The sequence below is a fragment of the Salmo salar genome, chromosome 15 (genome assembly GCF_965601325.2).
Source record: "Salmo salar chromosome 15, fSalSal1, whole genome shotgun sequence".
In the NCBI taxonomy this organism is placed as follows: Eukaryota; Metazoa; Chordata; class Actinopteri; order Salmoniformes; family Salmonidae; genus Salmo; species Salmo salar.
The window spans coordinates 97128350-97149672 of NC_138305.1; the positions used below are offsets into that span (position 1 = coordinate 97128350).

General features: G+C 45.7%; 3 protein-coding genes across 4 annotated transcripts in view; 2 read left to right on the forward strand and 1 right to left on the reverse strand.

Moving 5' to 3' along the window:
* Window positions 1-10939, forward strand: part of LOC106572591 (arf-GAP with GTPase, ANK repeat and PH domain-containing protein 2) — a 28842-nt gene extending 17903 nt beyond the window's left edge. The window contains exons 5-17 of the mRNA XM_014146913.3: window positions 422-563; window positions 767-901; window positions 1187-1308; window positions 2539-2715; window positions 2965-3045; window positions 3148-3252; window positions 5071-5347; window positions 5482-5613; window positions 6182-6333; window positions 6982-7072; window positions 7340-7562; window positions 9612-9903; window positions 10107-10939. Of these exons, the coding sequence (XP_014002388.1) occupies window positions 422-563; window positions 767-901; window positions 1187-1308; window positions 2539-2715; window positions 2965-3045; window positions 3148-3252; window positions 5071-5347; window positions 5482-5613; window positions 6182-6333; window positions 6982-7072; window positions 7340-7562; window positions 9612-9903; window positions 10107-10238 (2061 nt within the window). The 3' untranslated portion in view covers window positions 10239-10939. The remainder of the gene's footprint in view (window positions 1-421; window positions 564-766; window positions 902-1186; window positions 1309-2538; window positions 2716-2964; window positions 3046-3147; window positions 3253-5070; window positions 5348-5481; window positions 5614-6181; window positions 6334-6981; window positions 7073-7339; window positions 7563-9611; window positions 9904-10106) is intronic.
* Window positions 10940-11055: 116 nt separating this feature from the next.
* On the forward strand, window positions 11056-16921 carry LOC106572590 (zinc finger and BTB domain-containing protein 39). Its single transcript, XM_014146912.3, has 3 exons — window positions 11056-11143; window positions 11540-13222; window positions 14994-16921. Exons 2-3 carry the CDS (start codon window positions 11570-11572, stop codon window positions 15906-15908), a joined length of 2568 nt encoding a protein of 855 aa, XP_014002387.1. The 5' UTR covers window positions 11056-11143; window positions 11540-11569; the 3' UTR covers window positions 15909-16921.
* Window positions 16922-18011: 1090 nt separating this feature from the next.
* Window positions 18012-20969, reverse strand: gp182 (G-protein coupled receptor 182). 2 transcript variants are annotated; one of them, XM_014146888.3, is made up of 2 exons: window positions 20388-20969; window positions 18012-19895 (listed from the first exon to the last, which is right to left on the reverse strand). In XM_014146888.3, the coding sequence occupies exon 2, from the start codon at window positions 19890-19892 to the stop codon at window positions 18801-18803; it is 1092 nt and encodes a 363-aa protein (XP_014002363.1). In that variant the 5' UTR covers window positions 19893-19895; window positions 20388-20969; the 3' UTR covers window positions 18012-18800. The 2 variants fall into 2 exon arrangements, with proteins under 2 accessions (XP_014002363.1, NP_001134022.1); NM_001140550.1 differs by having other exon boundaries at window positions 18030-19895; window positions 20393-20523.
* Between the last annotated feature and the right edge of the window lie 354 nt (window positions 20970-21323).

Below are 21323 nucleotides of genomic sequence, written 5' to 3' on the forward strand. Positions count from 1 at the left end.
TGTTTATTTTGGTTCTCCTTCTTCACCAAATAAAAGAAGATGAGTGCACATATTCCTGCTGCGTTTTGGTCCACTTTATCCGACGACAACCGTTACAGTATTTCTGTTTTGTATATTTTATAAATTTGCAAAAATGTCTAAAAGCTTGTTTTCACGTTGTCGTTATGTGGTATTGTGTGTAGATTGAAGACATTTTTTAAATTAATACATTTTAGAATAAGGCTGTAAGGGAAAGGGGTCTGAATACTTTCCGAATGCACTGTATACCTTGTTGCATTGTTGTTGATGTGCAATGATGTGTTGAGAAATAATTACAGAATTACAATCTAACTCATCAAAATCCTTATCCTGACCCATCTTGCACTCGTCTCCCTCTCGCCTCTCGCTTCTCTTCCCTCTCCTACCAAATCTCTGTCTGTAGTTCAGCAACTGGGTAGATGCAGTGGTCCTTGTGTTCAGTCTGGAGAATGAGGCCAGCTTCCAGGATGTGTACCAGCTGTACAGCCAGCTCAACACACACCGCAGCAGTGCTGACATCCCAATTGTTGTGGTTGGGACTCAAGGTAAGGAACATGGAGGAATGAAAATGGATGGATATGTTCAGGGAAATGTAAGAGGGCAGATGGATAGCATCTGCAGAACCATTAGTCTTATTTTATATAATTAGATGGAAGAAAGTGAGCATATACTGTACAAGCTACTGTAGCCTATATGACTTCATCTCAGTGTCTGAAGCCCCACGGTCTCCGCTGTCCTCTTTCTATAGACAAAATCAGCAGTACCAACCCACGTGTGATTGAGGACATGCGTGCCCGGCAGCTATGTGTTGATGTGAGGCACTGTGTGTTCTATGAGACCTGTGCCACCTATGGGCTCAACGTAGACCGGGTTTTTCAGGAGGGTGAGTTAACTGAAATTGAGCATTGGTGTCAGAGCTGGGGACCCAAAGGTACAGACACAATACCATTGTTTTAACACAATAAATCATTCCGGTCACACTATACACAAATGCTTCACAAATCATTTAAAAGCAATGTCATTCTACATAAAGGATTATATCACAAGTCTATGTTGTTTGACCAGAGATGCACGGCTGTACTTACTTACCTAACACATACAATTCACATCCTGAAGTAATGAGCGATGAGTGCCATCTCACTAGTGCAGTATTTCTCTCTCCTCTCAGCTGCCCTGAAAATAGTCACACAGAAGAAACAGTCTGCATTCCTGGCCTCCTGCAAGTCTCTTCCTAACTCCCCGAGTCACTCTGGGGGCTCCACATTGGGGTCAGCATCCATCCCTGGACAGGTAACATGCCTCACACTGTTCACATCTGTCTTTTTCTCAGGCTTATCTCTTCTGTGTTGTTGACAGAAAATCAATACTGTAGTGCAGTGGGACCCACAGTACCAGCTACAGTACTGAAGCTCCTCCTATAGGCCTTAACCTTGAGCTGTGGCTAGATGCATTGTTGTCACCCACAATAAAATCAGGGAGGGGACTGTGGATCTGTCTCCTACATTAGTACAATATCTCAGACAGCACTGGCCTGATTTTGACAAAATGTGGGTGAATGATGCATCTTGCCATAGAGAGCTGGCTTTTATACAATTACACTGATTGGCTAGATGGTTGTGCTATCACAACAGAATTCACACCCCTCACCCAATTTGACCAAGTCATGAAATTTGGTACATAGGTCACTCTCCTCACAAGGACCAAATTTGCCTCAGGGACCCATAAGGTCCACAATGATGGATTTTCCACCATTTTGAATTTTGTGAAAAACACATAAAAGGCTACTCTTTTGGCACCGAATCACCGATCTGCACAAATCTTGTTATGTGGCAGCTATGAACAAAGATGTCTCAACGCAATATTTTCCAGACTAGCACCTAAAACATCATGGCCAATATTGACCAATAAACATTCACGAGGGCGTATTCTGGCACAGAAATGCAAATCAGTCAAGGATATTCATATTGTAACAAAATTTGGTTCACATGTTGCAAACACTGTGAAGATTCAACATATGCAAGAACATTCATGTCGACCACACGATGGCGCTATAACAGGCACATGTCTATTTCTCTTGATCTGTTTGACTCTGAGAGGAAATTTGGCACACATGCTCAGGAATATGAGTCTAGCTAACTCACGTGATATCTCAGACACCACTGGTCCAATTCCGATTCAACTTGGGCGAATTATGCATCTTTCCATAGAGATCCGACATTTACAAAATTATACTGATTGGCCCAAGGTGGGAGTTTTTTGTTCATCTGGGGGCTTAAAAGAGGCCCTTGATGGATTCAAAGAATGGTTCAAAAAGTTTGGGAACCACAGATGTAGGATTTATTCTAGTAGATACCAAATGTATTCAGGAGGAAGAGCATGTTGTCTTGTCCGTTTGTCTAGTTTTCTCTGTTTCATCTCATTTGTCCACACCCCATCCTCTCTCTGTATTCCTTGTGCCACTCTCCGTCTGCCCTCTTGTCCATCACCCTGTCTGTCCCCCTGTCCTCCCCTCCCTCTCAGGCCAGTAATGGAGGACTGAATAGTGGCTACCCCTCCTCACTACCCTCCACCCCTGTGATCAGCCACAGAGAGCTGCGAGGCGGGGCAGGGGCGGTGACAGCGGTAGAGGGGGGTGGCAGTATCACCTCCTCAGGGTCCATGAGAAACATCCCTCAACGGCGGACCTCTCTGTTCAAGGTCAGTTACTGTTCTCAGAATCTCTGGTGATGAAATTATTGGAATCTTTCATCAACGGAACAATGTTCCAAAGAGTCATATAGTTCAAACAAGCTGATTTCTAAACAGAGCTAAAAAAATAACTGTACAGTTTAACATACAGTAATAGTCACACAGTTTCGCGTCTGTCCTGTACACTTGTGTCAGTCCATATTTATACCTGTCACACTCTCATCTCTAACCCTATAATGTTGATACAACTTCTCTCAGAACCGTCGAGGCAGTGGCAGTGAAAAGAACGTTGACCCTAAAGGTGACGTGGGCAGTGGTCGGGCCATCGCTATCAAACAGGTCCGTGTGACACACTGGATATTGTGTATAATGAATAGATTAGTTCCAGTTCTTCAGTCATGGAAGGGAACTTAATGACATTAAACCCATTATTTGTAACAGAGTATCCTATCAAAGCGGAGTGGGAGCTCACTGAACAAAGAGTGGAAGAAGAAATATGTCACTCTGTCCAACAACGGCTCACTGGTCTATCACCCCAGCCACAATGTAAGTCACACCACAATCAACCAGACCAACACCAGTAACATGATCTCATCTTAGTTATAAGATAACAAAAATATATACAATACCAGTCAAAAGTTTGGACACACCTACTCATTCGAGGGTTTTTCTTTATTTTTACTATTTTCTACATTGTAGAATAACAGTGACGACATCAAAACTATGACATAAGAAATATGGAATCATGTAGTAACCAAAAAAGTGTTAAACAAATAAAAATATATTTTAGATGTTAGTTTCTTCAAAGTAGCCACCCTTTGCCTTGATGGCAGCTTTGCACACTCTTGGCATTCTCTCAACCAGCTTCATGAGGTAGTCACCTGGAATGCATATCAATTAACAGGTGTGCCTTGTTAAAAGTTAATTTGTGGAATTTCTTTCCTTCTTAATGTGTTTGAGCCAATCAGTTGTGTTGTGACATGGTAGCGGTGGTATACAGAAGATAGTCCTATTTGGTAAAATACCATGGCAAGAACAGTTCAAATAAGCAAAGAGAAATGACAGTCCATCATTACCTTAAGACACGAAGGTCAGTCAATCCGGAACATTTCAAGAACTTTGAGAGTTTCTTCCAGTGCAGTCACAAAAAACATCAAGCGCTATGATGAAACTGGCTCTCACAAGGACTGTCACAGGAAAGGAAGACCCAGAGTTACCTCTGCTGCAGAGGATAAGTTCATTAGAGTTACAAGCCTCAGATTGCAGCCCAAATAAATGCTTCACAGAGTTCAAGTAATAGACACATCTCAACATCGACTGTTCAGAGGAGACTGTGAATCAGGCCTTCATGGACGAATTGCTGGAAAGAAACCACTACTAAAGGACACCAATAAGAAGAAGAAACTTGCTTGGGCCAAGAAACACGGGCAATGGACATTAGACCGGTGGAAATCTGTCCTTTGGTCTGATGAGTCCAAATTTGAGATTTTTGTGAGATGCAGAGTAGGTGAACGGATGATTTCCACATGTGTAGTCCCCACCCTGAAGCATGGAGGAGGAGGTGTGATGGTGTGGGGGTGCTTTGTTGGTGACACTGTGGGTGATTTATTTAGAATTCAAGGCACACTTAACCAGCATGTCTACCACAGCATTCTGCTGCGATATGCCATCCCATCTGGTTTGCACTTAGTGGGACTATCATTTGTTTTTCAACAGGACAATGACCCAACACACCTCCAGGCTGTGTAAGGGCTATTTGACCAAGAAGGAGAGTGATGGAGTGCTGCGTCAGATGACCTGGCCTCCACAATCACCTGACCTCAACCCAATTGAGATGGTTTGGGATGAGTTGGACTGCAGAGTGAAGGAAAAGCTGCCAACAAGTGCTCAGCATATGTGGGAACTCCTTCAAGGCTGTTGGAAAAGCATTCCAGGTGAAGCTGGTTGAGAGAATGCCAAGCATGTGCAAGGCTGTCATCAAGGAAATGTGGCTACTTTGAAGAATCTTAAAATCTAAAATAGATTTTGATTTGTTTAACACTTTGAGTTACTACATGATTCCATATGTGTTATTTCTTAGTTTTGATGTCTTCACTATAATTCTACAATGTAGAAAATAGTAGAAAATAAAGAAAAACCCTTGAATGGGTAGGTGTGTCCAAACTTTTGACTGGTACTGTATATATATTTTTTGTTATGATGTTAAATTAGTTGAAATCTATTTTGATGTGAGAATTCACTGTGTTGAGAACTGTAATACACAGTAAAATTGCAATATTTCGAGAAAAAAAAACATTTCATTTCTAGTCTAGTGAAATTTAGCAAATCATCCTAGTATAACAGGTATGATCTTGGTGGTTTCAGGACTATATACAGAATTCTCACGCTAAAGAGATCGACCTACTGCGTGTCACAGTCAAGGTTCCAGGGAAACGCCCACCGAGGGCAGTCCCCCCTTATGGGCCCTCCCCTGGCCTGAACGGTGTGGCCAAGGATGCTGCACCCACAGAGAGCGCCAGTGCCCCATTGTTGCCACCAAGCCTTGTGCCTGTTGAAGAACAGCCTGGTGCATTGTCTTCTCCCGGAGATAGAGGAGTAAAACGTTGTCCATCGACACTGTCCAGCAAGTCACATAGTGCTGGTATGTCAGAAATGTTATAATAAAAGGTTTCTAATATACAGTATGTCAATGTGGACTTTGGAGCATGATAGTACCAGAGCTGCAAGTTCCCTCAACACATAACAAACAGTGTTTTATTCATCTTTGTACCCCAGATGCTATTGAAGGAGCAACCAGTCCCCCTTTTGGAAAGGATGGTCAATCCTCTCCAATGATGGACAAAAGGAAGAAAACAAGGAAGAAGAGTATGAACCAGAAAGGCGACACAGCCATTGGACAGGCTGAAGGTGAGCTCTAGGCCTCCTACTGTACATCTCTACCAGATTATTCTGCACTCTTTATATAAATCTCTTTTGCTGTTATTTTCCTTCTTCATCTAATGCTAATCTGGGCTAAGCTGTTGCCCTGCAGCCAAACACAAAATGTGGAAATTAAAAAGCTTTGGTAGCTTGAGAAACATTAACAAGACAGGTACCAACAAGGAACAGTGAGGAGCTGACTGGCTCACTGAATCTACCTGTGTGTTATGCCTGTTTGTCTCTCTACCTAACAAGTGTATTACACATTTTGGATTGACCTGTGATTTGTAAGGTTTGTTGTTTGTTTTAGTTACTTTCTTTCTCTCAATCACCCTTTTTCAACTTTTTGCATCATGCACAATGTCTGCCTGCTCGGTGTCCTTTTTTTAAATGATCAGCGAACATCTCATGGCGATGAAGTGAGTCTGTGTTTATGCTGCTTACATGTGCTTTTTGTGTATGTACTGTAAAGAAGTGTTAGGATTTGAACTTATTAAATGGGGCGGATTAATGGTATTACATTTTCCAAATTTCCCTTGCCAACGTGTCTTTGTAGATGAAGAAAATACTGGCTTCATCATCGTGTCCAGCACGGGGCAGACGTGGCACTTTGAGGCCCAGAGTCTGGAGGACAGAGATGCCTGGGTGACTGCCATAGAGAGCCAGATACTGGCCAGCCTGCAATCCTGTGAGAGCCTCAGGAACAAGGCAAGGAACTGACTGGGCAGCACCATGGGATGTGTGGAAATGTGTACTGTTTAAAAATTGTATTCAAAGTTGATTTCTTATAATAGACTATATCGCAGACGACACCATTCTGGCCCTTCTTTGGACACTGTGTTAACTAACCTCCAGACGAGCTTCAATGCCATACAACTCTCCTTCCGTGGCCTCCAACTGCTCTTAAATACAAGTAAAACTAAATGCATGCTCTCCAACCAATCGCTGCCTGCACCTGCCCGCCTGTCCAGCGTCACTACTCTGGACGGTTCTGACTTAGAATATGTGGACAACTACAAATACCTAGATGTCTGGTTAGACTGTAAACTCTCCTTCCAGACTCACATCAAACATCTCCAATCCAAAGTTAAATCTAGAATTGGCTTCCTATTTCGCAACAAAGCATCCTTCACTCATGCTGCCAAACACACCCTCGTAAAACTGACCATCCTACCGATCCTCGACTTCGGCAATGTCAGTTACAAAATAGCCTCCAATACCCTACTCAACAAACTGGATGCAGTCTATCACAGTGCCATCCGTTTTGTCACCAAAGCCCCATATACTACCCACCACTGCGACCTGTACGCTCTCCACTTCATACTTGTGAAATGTCAACTATGTGTTCTTTTATAGGCACGGAGGAGCAGCCAGAGTGAGGCGGTGGCCATACAGGCCATCCGCAATGCCAAGGGCAACAGCTTCTGCGTGGACTGTGAAGCACCAAGTGGGTTTCTAGACTTGACCTCCTATCTCACTCTCTTTATATATCTCTAACTCTCTAGTTAAAAATGTATTCTATTCAATGTCCATGCATATGCAAAGAGTTCATTATTATACTATCTACCAGATACAGCCATTCATTTTTTTCAATAGTAATGAAAAAGTAGTCATTAGTGCAAAATGATTGATTACGTTAGAAGCAGCCTTTCTTTTACTCAATCCCTTACTCTCGATCTCAATCCCTCTGCTCTGGTTTGGATGTCCTCTCCAGACCCCACGTGGGCCAGCCTTAACCTGGGGGCGTTGATCTGCATCGAGTGTTCAGGGATCCACCGTAATCTGGGGACACACCTGTCCCGCGTCCGCTCTCTGGACCTGGATGACTGGCCCAGGGAGCTGACACAGGTTCTGACTGCCATCGGCAACCACTTGGCCAATAGCATCTGGGAATGCCACACGCAGGGCAGACACAAACCCACACCTAACGCCACACGGTGAGGGTCCTGGTTCAGTGTAATAGATAGGAAACATCTGGATGCTTCATTTATGGCCACCTGTCACCTGTGTCCAATGAACACCATTATGTGACTAGAATAAGATTTAAATAGTTAAATCCAAGAATGTGTTGCAGACAATCAAATCAAAGTTTATTTGTCACTTGCGCCAAATACAACAGTGAAATGCTTACTTACAGGCTCTAACAAATAGTGCAAAAAAGGTATTAGGTGAACAATAGCTGAGTAAAGAAATAAAAACAACAGTAAAAAGACTGAAAAATAACAGTAGCGAGGCTATATACAGTAGCGAGGCTATAAAAGTAGCGAGGCTACATACAGACACCGGTTAGTCAGGCTGATTGAGGTAGTATGTACATGTAGATATGGTTAAAGTGACTATGCATATATGATGAACAGAGAGTAGCAGTAGAGTAAAAGAGGGGTTGGCGGGTGGTGGGTGGCAGGACACAATTCAGATAACCCGGTTAGCCAATCTGCGGGAGCACTGGTTGGTCAGGCCAATTGAGGTAGTATGTACATGAATGTATAGTTAAAGTGACTATGCATATATGATGAACGGAGAGTAGCAGCAGCGTAAAAGAGGGGTGGGGGGGGGGGAGCACACAGTGCAAATAGTCCGGGTAGCCATTTCATTACCTGTTCAGGAGTCTGATGGCTTGGGGGTTAAAACTGTTGAGAAGCCTTTTTGTCTTAGACTTGGCACTCCGGTACCGCTTGCCATGCAGTAGTAGAGAGAACAGTCTATGACTGGGGTGGCTGGGGTCTTTGACAATTTTTAGGGCCTTCCTCTGACACAGCCTGGTGTAGAGGTCCTGGATGGCAGGCAGCTTAGCTCCAGTGATGTACTGGGCCGTACGCATTACCCTCTGTAGTGCCTTGCGGTCGGAGGCCGAGCAATTGCCGTACCAGGCACTCCGTACCAGTCAGGATGCTCTCAATGTTGCAGCTGTAGAACCTTTTGAGGATCTCAGGACCCATGCCAAATCTTTTTAGTTTCCTGAGGGGGAACAGGCTTTGTCATGCCCTCTTCACGACTGTCTTGGTGTGTTTGGACCATTCTAGTTTGTTGGTGATGTGGACACCAAGGAACTTGAAGCTCTCAACCTGCTCCACTACAGCCCCATCGATGAGAATGGGGGCGTGCTCGGTCCTCCTTTTCCTGTAGTCCACAATCATCTCCTTAGTCTTGGTTACGTTGAGGGATAGGTTGTTATTCTGGCACCACCCGGCCAGGTCTCTGAACTCTTCCCTATAGGCTGTCTCGTCGCTGTCGGTGATCAGGCCTACCACTGTTGTGTCGTCTGCAAACTTAATGATGGTGTTGGAGTCGTGCCTGGCCACTCAGTCGTGGGTGAACAGGGAGTACAGGAGGGGACTGGGCACGCAGCCCTGGGGGTCTCCTGTGTTGAGGATCAGCGTGGCAGATGTGTTGCTACCTACCCTTACCACCTGGGGTTGGCCCGTCAGGAAGTCCAGGATCCAGTTGCAGAGGGAGGTGTTTAGTCCCAGGATCCTTAGCTTAGTGATGAGCTTTGAGGGTACTATGGTGTTGAACGCTGAGCTGTAGTCAATGAATAGCATTCTCATATAGGTGTTCCTTTTGTCCAGGTGGGAAAGGGCAGTGGGGAGTGCAATAGAGATTGCATCATCTGTAGATCTGTTTGGGCGGTATGTAAATTGGAGTGGGTCTAGGGTTTCTGGGATAATGGTGTTGATGTGAGCCATTACCAGCCTTTCAAAGCACTTCATGGCTACGGACCTGAGTGCTACGGGTCTGTGGCCATTTAGGCAGGTTGCCTTCGTGTTCTTGGGCACAGGGACTATGGTGGTCTGCTTGAAACATGTTGGTATTACAGACTCAATCAGGGACATGTTGAAAATGTCAGTGAAGACACCTGCCAGTTGGTCAGCACATGCCCGGAGCACACGTCCAGGAAGATACTGTATGTTGCCACAAAGATCTCTCTCTTGATCCATGAGCAGTTGCCATGGTAACTCACCTGTATGTTTGTGTCTCTCTCACAGAGAGGAGAGAGAATCATGGATCCGTGCAAAATACGAGCAGCGTGTGTTTGTGGCACCCCTGCCTGCTCCACTCCCCACAGGCCCAGGGGACACTGCGATGTCTGTGTGTCTGCTGTCCGCGGTGACAGAGAGGGATTTGCCCAGACTCCTACTGCTCCTGGCCCACAGCAACAAGGAACAGATCAACACTGCCCTGGCCAATGGAGGAACACCCTCACAGCCACAGCCTCACACCGCCCTGCACGCTGCCTGTCAGCTGGGTGATGTGGTAATGACACAGCTGCTAGTCTGGGTAAGGCCCTGGTCTGGACAAATTATTTGTTGATGATGATCTTTCTCAAGCACTGGACACCATTTGTTAGCCTTTAGCTGAAGTCAAGTGGTGTCACATGAAAATAATTCATTAATTAATTTACCTATTCTCAATTATTATATTTTGGGGTAATTTTATACAGAATGTAAATGGTGAATTGTTCAATCTCTCCCTCCCTGCAGTATGGAAGTGATGTGAAGGCCAGTGATCCTCAGGGCCGGACAGCCATGACCATGGCTAGAAAAACTGGGAGCAAAGAGTGTGCTGACATCCTCCTGCAACATGGTTGCCCTAATGAGGTCTCCCCCAATTGACCCACACTTGGTGTCTCCCGTAGACCTAGCACTGCCAGCCTCAGCAGTCTGGGTCATACCAATTCCAAGAAGAGGGTTTCGTATTTTTAACGGCCATGGTAGCACACAAAGGGCTGGTGAAAAAAGCTTCTATGGATGTGGTTTTGAAAGTGAGGAAGGCAACAAGAATATAAAGAAAGTACTCCACTTACAAAAGTAAAGCACAGAAAGAGAACATCAAGCAACTAAAAAAGCAATATTCATTCAATTTTTAAAGGCAAATATATTGCTTAAATTGTCAATGGTTGTCTGTTTACAAATACAAACAAATTAGAAAATATGTGGGTTAAATCTGTAATAAACTATATCTGTTTAGATTATACATTTGCCTGTTTTACAATATTGAGAAGTCATACTGACATACAATGATCGATTATAGTGATTTTGTAATATATGCTGTACTTTTATGTAATTCTGCCTGTTTGAACATCTAAGACTTGTTTGTAGACATGCAGGGTAACACTTACAATTCAACAAATTTGACTGCAATTGTTTTCTTTGATTTTCAGAGTACTAGGATTTTATCTGACTGTATACTTTCAACCATTTTCTGTTTGTTATTTGTTACAATGTATCTATGTGTCATCTATTTTTCTCACTGTTTCTATTTGAAACGTTTATGAACTGTAAGTACATTAAATAAAATATCTCCAAAAGTAAAAGTTTGTTTTTATGGCCCTCTGGCTCCTGTGTGCCACTGTCATCCAACCGCTGGGTGGCAATACTGCCAAATATTTGGCATTCAAGCAGCCTTCCAGGAATTATTTTTGTTTTACGTCATTGCTGTGCGACTGATAACGACCGATAATAAAAAAGGAAGCTAGCGAAAACGTTGACTAAATGGTCGAACATACTGCCTTCTATTGGTAAAGAATATAACATCAACATGATTTATGAAAGACTTTGTCTGTCCTTGTAGAAAGGTGTTTAGAGGTTTGCATTTTGTAGAGTTTGTAATTGGATCATGGCAAACGTAAACTGATGTGCAGCTAGCGTTAGCTGGCTGGCTAGCTAGATAGCCTAACAAATTAGCATTCAATGAAACTTGAAGCGTAACAATGTTTCCCACGTTTATTATGTATTCGAGCTCAAATAACTACCTGTTAGTTCAATAAGTATTATCTATTTGTTTTACAAGCATGGCACTCGACAAAGCTGCACTCCCCTTAACAATCAATGGCGCTTGATACTGGATTATGTTATTGCGGACTGATTTAGGCTAGACAATGACGCTGTTGGCTTCCCCTTGTCTCTTCTCCTAGTTGGGATTTGAGTAACACCGCCAGGGAGGGATGAGGATTCGGCTGCAGGGCTCAGGCCACGCCGCTGGCCTCCTCGCCGAGCTCAACCACTGCCGTCTGTCCCGCCTCTTCTGTGATGTCATCCTCCAGGTGGGGAGCCGCGCCTTTGCAGCGCACCGCGCCGTGCTCGCGTGCGCCGGAACCCACTTCCGCAGCTTGTTCTCGGGCAGGGGGACCCAGATCGGAACCTCAGGAGCCGGAGCCACAACAACTTACACTCTGGATTTTGTGTCCCCGGCCAACTTTGAAAAGGTGCTGACTTTCATCTACACCGGAGAGATTTTCACAGACCTGATAGATGTAGGAGTGCTGTATGAGCTGGCAGAGAGGCTGGGGGTGAGAGAGCTGGTGAGGGCCTGTCACGCTACCTTCCCTGACCTGCAGCAACCGGGCTCTGGCTCTGCAGACTGTGTGGTGGATGGAGACCTGGACCCTGACATGGTTGCTGCTGCAGCTGCTGCTGCTGCTGGGTCATCCGTGTGCTCGTCCTCTGCAGCGTCTTGTTCCTCCCTGTCATCATCTGCTGGTCCCTCGGCTGCTCCTACTCCAGCGGCGGCTCCCTCACCTCTCCCTCAGGGCAGCAGGGTGTCCAGGCTGGGCCGGGGTGGTGGACACACAGCCCCTCTGTCCCTCAAAGCAGAGGACGTCCAGTCTCACCTGGGCTATGGACAGATGGCCGAAGACAAACGGCTACAGCTGACAGGAGATCAGCAGAGTTCAGTAGACATGTCCACTGTAGCTGTGGGGGCAACACCTGGACCTCCCCTGCAGCTGAAGACTGAGGAGGTGGTGGTGGGAGACGGGGTTGGTAACGGTGAGGAGGAACAGATGGTAGTTAGTGGGAGTAGGGCTGGTTCTGTACCTCCATGTGTGTCTGACTCCTGCTCCTACCCCGACTCGTCAGCCCAGCTGGGAGGGGACATCTGTGGGGTGAGGGAGGCCCCCTCGTCCTCCTCTGGAGACCCCCTGGACAGCCTGCAGATGGGAGTGGTGGAGGCTGGGGTGGGGGGGGTGAGCTCTGACCCCGCAAGGGTCATCTTTGGGGGGGGTGGGGATGATGAAGACGATGATGACGAGAACGAGGAAGAGAGAGAGCATCTGCAGGGAGATGAAGAAGGGACTGATGGAGGAGTGGACCAGTGGAGACAGTTGGCTGGAGAGATCATCGAGTTGAGCGATGGCGAGAACTACATGGAGGAGGAAGATGAGGAGGAGGATGAAGACGAGGACTTGGTGTGTGTGGAGAACGGAGCAGCGGTCAGCGCAGGGGGTGTGAACACTGGCCAGGTGTCGTCGGTGCAGGGTATAATGGCGTGTAAAGCCTGTGGAATGGCGCTGTTGGCAGACTCCGCTTCCCTGAGGGCCCACGCAGAGATCCACCTCTCTGAGACAGGGGCCTGCAGGGTGTGTGGGGCATCTTTCCCCGGAGACCGTGGCGCCAGCATCACCCACGCCCTGTCCCATGTGGTGTTCTCTTGTGACATGTGTCATCTCCAGTTCAACAGCCAGGCCAAGTTAGTACGCCACCGGCGCCAAGCTGCAGCCAGGTACACCCTCCCCAGTCAGCTCCACAACGCTAGCCAGGGGCACAACGGGGAGCTGCAGTGTGCTGTCTGTAACAAAGCCCTCACCAAGGACTTTCAGGTCAGTTTGGTTTGCTCCACTTTTCCTAAGTGATTGTGTTTTGGCTAATAGCGACGGTAAAATATACTGCTCAAAAAAATAAAGGGAACACTTAAACAACACATCCTAGATCTGAATGAAATAAATCATCTTATTAAATACTTTTTTCTTTACATAGTTGAATGTGCTGACAACAAAATCACACAAAAATAATCAATGGAAATCCAATTTATCAACCCATGGAGGTCTGGATTTGGAGTCACACTCAAAATTAAAGTGGAAAACCACACTACAGGCTGATCCAAATTTGATGTAATGTTCTTAAAACAAGTCAAAGTGAGGCTCAGTAGTGTGTGTGGCCTCCACGTGCCTGTATGACCTCCCTACAACGCCTGGGCATGCTCCTGATGAGGTGGCGGATGGTCTGCTGAGGGATCTCCTCCTAGACCTGGACTAGAGGATCCGCCAACTCCTGGACAGTCTGTGGTGCAACGTGGCGTTGGTGGATGGAGCGAGACATGATGTCCCAGATGTGCTCAATTGGATTCAGGTCTGGGGAACGGGCGGGCCAGTCCATAGCATCAATGCCTTCCTCTTGCAGGAACTGCTGACACACTCCAGCCACATGAGGTCTAGCATTGTCTTGCATTAGGAGGAACCCAGGGCCAACCGCACCAGCATATGGTCTCACAAGGGGTCTGAGGATCTCATCTCGGTACCTAATGGCAGTCAGGCTACCTCTGGCGAGCACATGGAGGGCTGTGCGGCCCCCCAAAGAAATGCTACCCCACACCATGACTGACCCACCGCCAAACCGGTCATGCTGGAGGATGTTGCAGGGAGTAGAACGTTCTCCACGGCGTCTCCAGACTCTGTCACGTGCTCAGTGTGAACCTGCTTTCATCTGTGAAGAGCACAGGGCGCCAGTGGCGAATTTGCCGATCTTGGTGTTCTCTGGCAAATGCCAAACGTCCTGCACGGTGTTGGGCTGTAAGCACACCCCTCACCTGTGGACGTCGGGCCCTCATACCACCCTCATGGAGTCTGTTTCTGACCGTTTGAGCAGACACATGCACATTTGTGGCCTGCTGGAGGTCATTTTTCAGGGCTCTGGCAGTGCTTCTCCTGCTCCTCCTTGCACAAAGGCGGAGGTAGCGGTCCTGCTGCTGGGTTGTTGCCCTCCTACGGCCTCCTCCACGTCTCCTGATGTACTGGCCTGTCTCCTGGTAGCGCCTCCATGCTCTGGACACTATGCTGACAGACACAGCAAACCTTCTTGCCACAGCTCGCATTGATGTGCCATCCTGGATGAGCTGCACTACCTGAGCCACTTGTGTGGGTTGTAGACTCCGTCTCATGCTACCACTAGAGTGAAAGCACCGCCAGCATTCAGAAGTGACCAAAACATCAGCCAGGAAGCATAGGAACTGAGAAGTGGTCTGTGGTCCCCACCTGCAGAACCACTCCTTTATTGGGGGTGTCTTGCTAATTGCCTATAATTTCCACCTGTTGTCTATTCCATTTGCACAACAGCATGTGAAATTTATTGTCAATCAGTGTTGCTTCCTAAGTGGACAGTTTGATTTCACAGAAGTGTGATTGACTTGGAGTTACATTGTGTTGTTTAAGTGTTCCCTTTATTTTTTTGAGCAGTGTATATAGATTGACATAGCTCAATCAAATTCATTGAACTCGAGTACACCTATTGCATTGAAGTGGCTAAGACATCTAAAGACATCTGTCTGTTATCCCTCGTTGTATTGTTGACATACTGTCTCTCTCCTTCCCCCAGGTCATCAGGGATCACCTGCTGAGTCACGTGTCTATCCAGTCACTGAGCTGTGGTGTGTGCCAGCTGCCCCAGCCCTCCCTGTGTGCCCTGCTGTGGCACGCCCTCACCCACCTCTCCCTGCCAGTCTACTCCTGCCCGCTCTGCGCCTGTGGCTTCCCAGATCGCCCTCTGCTGGACAGACACATGTTCCTGCATGCAGAGGAGGCTGCCACTGACAGAGAGGCCATGAGGGCTCATAAAGCAGCCGGACCAGAGGGAGAGGAGGAGCTGCGTTGCTTCTTATGTCCACAGACCTTCCGCTCCGCCTCAGCCTTCCAGTACCACCTGAGCTTTCACACCAACGAGGCCCAGGGCAGCCAGGGGTGGGCAGGGAAACGAAAGGCTGACCAGATAGAGTACCCTTCCTCCTGCTCCTCCTCCTCCCCCCTGGAGGCAGGCAGCCTGGGGAAGCTGGGCAACATGGACTTCGGCCTGGGCTCCTTCAGCCTCTCAGACAAGCTGCTCCAAGGGGCCGTGGCGGCTGGCTTTCCCACAGGTCTCCTGTCCAATGGGAACTCTATGGGTGGCACCATCCCCCGGGAGAAATGGTACCGCTGTCGCTTCTGTGGCAAACGCTTTGCCCACTCAGGCGAGTTCACCTACCACCTGCGCATCCACACTGGGGAGAAGCCATACCAGTGCAAGGTGTGCCTGAGGTTCTTCCGAGGGCGCTCCACCATGATCTGCCACCTGAAGACCCACGCCGGGGCGCTCATGTACCGCTGCACCATTTGCGGCCTCTACTTTTCCACGCTCAAGCTGGTGTCCTCCCACATGGACGTCCACAAAGACCACCTGCCTCCAGACTTCAACATAGAGCAGACCTTCATGTACAATGACCACTCCAAAGAACCCCTCCCCGCCCTGGACACCTGATCAGCTACTCCTCTGGTGTCTGTCTTTCACTTCCTTTTCTTCCCCCCCCGTCTCTTTGTCTGCCTGTCTCTCGCCCCTTCTCTCCCTCTCTTTCAATACCTCTTTCTGGTTGTGGACCATATCTATAGCCGTGTAGAATGTATTTCACTTGTTTTATGTCTGTATTTCAGATGGTATTATGGATCGAAGAGACCTGTTATGTAGCATAGTGTAGCAGGAAAGGTCATCTTTCTTGGAAGAAGCTTAGCCACTTGGTGGCAGTATATCTATTGTGGTCTATGGAAGGAAGGATGTGCTACTGTTTACTGACTGTTTTCAATGCAAGTCCATTGGCTTTTCCTAAATTGCAGTCAAACTTTGTCTTAAGTGTCTTATTACTCAGTTTTACTAAAAATGAATAACATTTTTCTATCACTGTAAGCATTTTGTCAGTTACATGTTCATCCATTTTTATATTAAACACGTGACAGACCATTCATGTGTCTGAGTGAAACAATATTTGCCACGCTGCACCAAGCATATGTACCCGACCAGTCATACTTTGTAACTGAAGAATGGGAGGATGAATGAGGCCTTGCTGTATCTGTTCCCTAGGAAACCATTTAGGTACATCTTCCTCAAAGCATTTGTTATGTAGTGATAGACTATAATGCAGACATTATATAGTAGTTCATATGTGTTACTGATCAGATGGTATGAATGGTAGTTTCCAACCAGAGTGCCATTTAGTCACGCAAGAGGTTTAAAATTCACAGGAAGTCATGTCTGCCTTGCCTCAGCATTTCAAAGGCACTGCGTTATTAGTATTGTGTTTTGTAGACTTGTGGTCCTTCAAGTGCTCACTTTGGGTATGATGGCATTTAAACAACTATTTGGTGTCTCACCTCATCAGTCGGATTAAACTATTATATTTATTATTTTATGTACCTTTTTTTTTTTATGTGAACTATGAACGTTGGCCTTTATATCTCGTTTCTAGTTCTGGAAAGAATAAAGTAAATATAACAAATGTTGATCTCACTGTCTAGTTACTTTTCGACCTAACCCTAATGCTTCATTTTTTCTTCATTGTATTTGATCTGTTATGTTCGCTGCCACAGAATACTACATTCATCATTACATTTTAATGATGCATATGCATTTATGCACAATTTGCGTGTTTATCTAGATCCTGCTTTAGGGATTGGTGACCTTTGAACCTGTAACGCTGTTCTGTTCTTAGTATGCTGCTTCCTCCCATTGTGCTGTATGTGAAGTGAAACCTAAGCCTTTTCTCCCTCTTATTACCATGTCAACATCGTTAAACCAACATAAAATTCCTTCCGGACTTCCCAGTGAAAGCAAACTTAGGACAGTATTAAACAAAAAAATGAGGACTGATTTTGTACAATCAGACCTGTGTTGAAATAATACTTTCAAAGACATTTGGAAATATTTATTTGAAAAGACAAGAAGTTGAATATTGGAATGTATTTGGAAATACTCTAACATGCATTTAATAACCCATGCATTTGAAAATAAGTACTTAAATACTTTACATTTCCTATAAATAGCCTACTATTTTAAACACTTTCAATATAAGTAGTTGAGTCAGGACAGATTTGAAAATACTCAAACAGAAAATAAGTATTTAAATAACTAATCAAATTTTTTTTTTTACCCAGGTCTGCATAAAATAAAAAGTTATAACATTTAAGAGATTTTTTCCAGATACAGATTAAACTTAGTCCTGGACTGAAAAGCTAATTTAATGGAGAATATCCATTCAAAGTGCTATTTAGTCCAGGACTATGCTTAATCTCTGTCTGGGAAACCAGCCCATAAATTTTTTTGAAGATGTTGCATTGTTACACACCAGATAGGTGCAGTGCAATGTGTTGTTTTAAAGGGTCAGTCATATTAGTAAGGCACCCGTAGCAAATTAGGGTTAAGTGGCTTGCTCAAGGGCACGTTGACAGTTATTTTCACCTTGTTGACTCAGGTATTCGAACCAGCAACCTTTTGGTTACTGGCTCAACACTCTAGGCTACCTGCCTCCTACGTGAGCTATTCATAGTCTTGCCTTTATTTTTCTTTATTGTAAATAATCAAAAGGGAAGTTGATTTTTATATTAACAATCATTGTTTGAAATACTTTTATTCAACATCATTCAGCTTTCAACACATTTACAAATTCAGCAGAAAAACAGGTACTGTGGAAATTAAGATTTGTTTATATGTTTGTGTAATCAAAATGTTTTACATTTAGCAGTTGCATTTCAATTTTACAAGTTGTTTATACTCAGTAGTTATAAGTATCAATCTTATCTATGTTACACAGAGGAAAATGTTTATTTGCGTGGAAGCTTCTCTTCACCCTGCGGTGTAATGACTAATTCTGTCCTCCAGAAGTTCCTAGATATTGGTGCCACAAGTTCCTGTGGAAGTTCAAAGAAAAAAAATCGAAGCATTTCCTTCCTTCCTCTGTTTACAACATTGATGTGCTGAATGAGAAAAACGGGAGACAGATGAGAGGGACAGAGAGCCCATCATTTACATGACTATTTCTTAGTGACCAAGGCTGAATCCTGATTCTCCATAAATGTGTACTTGCACACTGCTGGTCATGTTTTCTTTTGTTTTATAATGTAAGAAACTCCCTTCAGCCAATGCTTACACCAATCAAATACTTTGAAATGAAAGTGTGCAAGTGTACACTTCGAGAGAAGGGTGGACAATCTGGACCCAAGAGAGTCAGACTAAGAAACCTTGTCTTGTGGCATGTCTTTTAGCCTGTGAAGGCAGCACACGCTTCAGTAACAGCTCTCAAGTGCTTTTTTCCCCTTTCCTCCATTGTCCTTCAGTGATGATAGCTAGTTAAATCTCAATGTGACACTGTGGCACTTCCTTTTTCTACAACCCAGCAACATCAGAGTGACTGGTGCTCATATTGCTAAGCTTGCGTTCCTTCTTCCTAGTGTCTGGTCCTCCTGCGTTGGGTGCAGTTTCTAGGGGATTCGACCCTCCTGGACCCTCCCTGGGTGCATAGTGGACCACAGCGTTGATCAGGTTGGAACGGAAGCTCTTGCTGAGGAAGTTGTAAAGGACAGGGTTGGCGATGCAGTGGAAAAGCGACAGGCCCTCAACCACACTGTAGGAGTTGTAGAGCACCTCCACTGTGTTGCAGCTGAACACGTGAGGGTCCAGATCATCCACCATCATCAGGAACAAGACGATGTGGTACGGCAGCCAGCAGAGGACAAACACCAGGGAGTACACATGCACCAGCCAGACGTCCCGTTTTCCCTGCACGTCTGGAGCGGAGCGCACCGCTCGTGCTATCAAGATGTTACAGGTGATGATGATGGAGGCCGGGCCAAGGAACTGGAAGATGAGACAGAGGAAGGAGACGGAGACAAACCACTCGGTGTAGTTGTTCTCTGGCAGCATGTAGCAGCCCGGCTCGTCCCACTCCAGCAGGTCCATGTGGACGTTCTCCAGCAGAGCCAGGAACAGGGAGAGGAGCCAGAGACCACCGCAGAGTAGCCAGCGGCGACGTCTGGCCACGGGGAAGCAGGCGGGAGACGAGGGCCTGGACAGGGACAGGTAGCGCTCCAGGGTCATGAAGGCCAGGAAGAAGGAGCTGCTATAGAAGTTGATCACGTAGATGAGGTGGGTGACTTTACATAGGAAGCGGCCCCACAGCCACACCTTGTCCATGGTGACCTCCAGCATGTAGAAGGGCAACATCAGAACCACCATCAGGTCCGACAAGCTCACATTAATGACGCAGAACAAGACACCGTTGGCCGAGTGGCGCCGGCGCCAATTGACCCAGACCACAAGGGTGTTTTCAGCCAGCCCTACCATGAACAGCAGCAGGTAGAGCAGGAACAAGGCGATCCGCTGATAGTCCTTATCCAGGTTGAGGGTGCACTCGTAGACGAACCAGGGCGTGCCATTGAAGAAATTTAACGAGGAGTTGTGCATGTCAAATTCGTTCATTGTCTATTGAAAGCAGAGGAAATTGTTAGCCGTGTTAGGAGTTTAGAATTGGGATAATCAGATTAAAGTCAGACATAATGTAAGCAGTGGAGGACATGCAGTGGTGAAACATGCATTTCTGGCTGGTTTTGAGCTGCAAAATGAAATGTGAGGAGCATTTCACACCAGAGAATTGTCATGAAGAATATATATATATTGTTTCTTTTTTATCTACCTGAGACAAAGTCAGACACTATGGCATATGTGTATACTAATTTGAGATAATCATAATTTGCTGTTCTCCCCCCAGTTTCTCTTTACTTATCATAATAATATAGACAAAAAATGCATGAATAAATGACTTTGTGGAGATTGTAATGAGATAATTAAATATGAATATTCGCAAATTAAGTTTTTCATTTTTCACTCTTAGAGTCTATCAAGTCTAAACTCAAATCATTGAAAATTCTACCAGAGGTGAAGAACAGCAGGAAGCCATACTGTTGTGATACATACAGTACCTTGATGTGCTGTGGCGAGGAGAACCTGGTGATAGATGATGAGTGGTTAGGAAAGGTCCCTCAGGGCAGGGGCTTCTGGTGGTCTGCCTGCCTGGGGAGTTAGCTGAGGCTTGGAGGAGCGAGGAGGCTGGACTGGCTCTGGGGTCCTGGAGAATCTGTGCTTAGTTCAGGCTGACTGGACTGACAGACAAAGCCCTCTCCTCCCCCGTCCTGTCTTCTCAGTGCCAGAGTTGACAGGACATCCTAAGAAGGGGGGTGGGGGTTGGTAGTGTGGAGAAGAACAGGAAAGCCTTGATGGTTGTGGAGCTGCCAGGGGGGAAATACTGGCCCATTCCCGATTTAGTGGAGTACTTTTAATTGCCTTGTTTAAAACTAATGCACTATATCGGTGCCATTTGAGAAGCTGTTATGGGGTCAGTGTGACTGGGTGGAACAGGGAAAGCAGCCTACCTAGAATCTCTACCTTTACCTCCATAACAGCTGCAAACTTAGCATTGTTGCTTAGTACATCACACATATTGTATGCTCCTCTATCAACCCTTTATGATATTTCCTTCACATATAAAGTAAGTGGTAAACACAGTGCATTTGGAAAGTATTCAGACCCCTTGCCTTTTTCCACATTTTGTTAAATCAAAAATTTATTAAATAAATGTTTTTCTTATCAATCTACACACAATAGCCCATAATGATGAAGCGGAAACAGATTTGCAAATGTATTAAATATAAAAAACGAATACCTTATTTACATAAGTATTCAGACCGCTTGCTATGAGACTCAAAATTGAGCTCAGGTGCATCCTGTTTCCATTGATCATCCTTGAGATGTTTCTACAACTTGATTGGAGTCCACCTGTGGTAACATGATTTGGAAAGGCACACAACTGTCTATATAACGTCCCACAGTTGACAGTGCACGTCAGAGCAAAAA